General features: G+C 38.8%; 1 protein-coding gene across 1 annotated transcript; it reads left to right on the top strand.

Moving 5' to 3' along the window:
• The first annotated feature begins 1,080 nt into the window (after positions 1–1,080).
• LOC137400775 (protein FAM200C-like) lies at positions 1,081–2,705 on the top strand. The gene is made up of 3 exons (XM_068087111.1): positions 1,081–1,592; positions 1,703–1,877; positions 2,088–2,705. The coding sequence occupies exons 1-3, from the start codon at positions 1,081–1,083 to the stop codon at positions 2,703–2,705; spliced, it is 1,305 nt and encodes a 434-aa protein (XP_067943212.1).
• Positions 2,706–2,925: the final 220 nt, after the last annotated feature.

The following is a 2,925-nucleotide window of genomic DNA, read 5'->3' on the forward strand; positions in this document are numbered from 1 at the left end:
AAAACAGAAAATAACTTCACATAAGTTATGAGCCACGTAGTCAAGTTACCACATGCAATAAACAGATAATTTGCTCTGCAAAATATTGTGGTGAAACTGATAGCACTTATAACTTATTATTCAAAACTGGAGAAATTCGCCACACCTGAAGGAGCATATTAATAAACCAAAAATTTCATTACAATACCAGACAAAGTGCGAGTGATTGGATGACACCGAGAGCTATCAATAGCTACAACAAATTTTATACAAACAAGCTGTCTCCGTTATGACATAGTCATGCAGAGGGAAATATGATATGAATTACATACGAAAATTAAAAGAACAACACTACTTGATCGAAATATTATTAGTTGCATTTTGTATAATTATTTAATGATTGCGGTAAGAACATGAAAAAGATTTGAACTATTTTCCAATATGATCAGAGGTCAGAGAGAAGTTATAAATGATTGTTGAGATGACAAAAGAAGCATAAAGCAGAGCAGATCTGAGATAAAATTCTGGAATATTGAAGAGTAGAAGCCACTGACTGTAGCAGTGGAAACCTTTGAGATCTTAAAGTATTTATGCACTAGAAATCTTTTCAAACATTTTTGTGGAGAGAATGTATTGCAAGTGCTGAGGTAGCACCATTCTTAAATGTTCAAGCCATATCTATATGGCTTGCACAAAGCTTTGTTAGGTTAACATTTGAGTATTCTCTAAACCAGTGGTTCTTAACCAGGATGGAATTCCCCCCAGAGAGGAATTTTGGGATTTTAGGGGAGAATTTGGCAGTTTGCCAAAGGGGATTTTCGTGGCACCATTTTTCTTATATAAAGGGCAGCGAGGAGTGAATGAATTTCAGTATTTTCAACAGAGCCAAGATCTAAAACTGTGGAAAAGGTAAGGATTGCTACACTACATGCATATACATACCTGCAATATTAATTGTTCAGTTACCGATTTGGTTTGCATAAACGTATAACATTTTGACAATTTGCTCTGTAGCCTAACATATGTATGATGATTTGCTCATGTAGATATTGAACATATTCAAATATTTTGATTGCATATCCCATATTGAAGGTGTTAGAAATGCCAAAGACAAAAAGACGAACATATGATGATTCTTACCTTGACTATGGATTCACTTGTATGATGAAAAGCGGCATCAAAGTACCACAATGTGTTTTGTACATGAAAGTGCTCGCTAACGACTCCATGAAACCACATCAACTTAAGCAACACTTGAGAAATAAACATGCAGAACACATGGATAAATCAAAGTCGTTCTTTGAAGCTAAAGAGAGAGAACTCAGGTGGGCAAAACTGGATTCCACTGGCAGCTTTCATATCCAGGCACAGGCCATTACCGAGGCATCATATGCTCTGTCTTACCATATCGCCAGAGATAAGAAGCCACACACCATTGGTGAAACATTAGTTAAACCTTGTCTGCTGGAGTGTACTAAGATTATTCTCGGAGACACAACCGCTCAAAAGATAGCTGATTTATCCCTCCCAGACAGAATAGTGAAATCGAGGATCGATGATATGTCTGCGGACATAAAGAGGCAAGTAATTGAAAAGATCAAGTCATCTCCCAGGTTCGCCATTCAATTTGATGAGTCCACTGAGTTGCTAGCATTACACAGCTGATGGTGTTTGCAAGCTATGTACACAGAGAGACAATTGACGAAGAATTTCTGTTCTGCAGTCCTCTAACAGAGACCATCACAGCTGCTGATGTTATGAACCTGGTTTCCGACTTCTTCGGCAAAGAACATCTGGACTGGGGCAAACTAATTGGAGTTTGCACTGATGGTGCTCCAGCCATGCTTGGCTGTCGTGCTGGATTTGCACAGTTGGTAAAAGAAAAGAACCCTTTAGTGGTGAGTACCCAATGCTTAATTCACAGACAAGCGCTAGCAGCAAAAACTCTTCCGAAAGGATTGCAGGAACACCTTTCTTCAGTGATTAAAGTAGTAAACTTTATCAAAGGCTCTGCCTTGCAAACACGTCTCTTCCACGAGTTATGCAAAGATATGGATGCTGTGCACTCATCACTATTGTTCCACACCGAAGTTTGATGGTTATCAAAGGGTAACATGCTTCTGCGTTTCTTCAATCTACGAGCAGAGGTTAATGAGTTCTTGAAAACTCATAACAAACCCAAATTACTGGCTTTAATGCAAGTGGAAGGCTCTTATCAGTGTCTTGCTTACCTGGTTGACATATTTGGTTTAATCGATGAAATGAACACAAATATGCAAGGTAGAGACAGAAATGTGTTGAATGTAACTGATAGTATCAATGCATTCAAGGACAAGCTCAAACTCTGGGTGGAAAGACTGGCTACTGGGAATGTAAGAGTTTCATTTCCAGTTCTGCATTCATTAGTTGACAAGAAAGCTCCTTCCGCTTCTTTGCTAACCGACATAAAGCATCACTTGAACAGTTTGATAGCAGAGTTTAAGAGATATTTTCCAAAGTTAGATCCTAGGACAGAGCAATTGATGAGCCTGATCCGAGACCCTTTCAGGCGCAATGTCCACGAGATACCGGAACAGCTTCAGGAGGAGTTTTTGGAGCTGACAAACAACTCTGCATTAAAAGATGACTTCAAGGAGCTATCAATAGAGCACTTTTGGGTTCAGGCCCAAAGATTGTATCCCAACATAAGCCTGGCCGCTTTCAAGATGCTCATACTATTTGCTTAGACATATCTTTGCGAGTCAGCAATTTCAGCAATGCTAACCATTAAGAGCAAATCTAGAAACCGTCTGGACGTAAAAGCTGACCTACGGTGTGCCCTATCTACAACAACTCATAACATCAAAATTCTGGTCAGCTCCAAAAAAACACAGAAATGGCACTAGTCTGCTGACTGTCTTACAATGACAGATATATTGAGTTTCAATATACATTCAATTTTAATAT

This window comes from Watersipora subatra, chromosome 7 (genome assembly GCF_963576615.1).
Source record: "Watersipora subatra chromosome 7, tzWatSuba1.1, whole genome shotgun sequence".
NCBI classification, from domain to species: Eukaryota; Metazoa; Bryozoa; class Gymnolaemata; order Cheilostomatida; family Watersiporidae; genus Watersipora; species Watersipora subatra.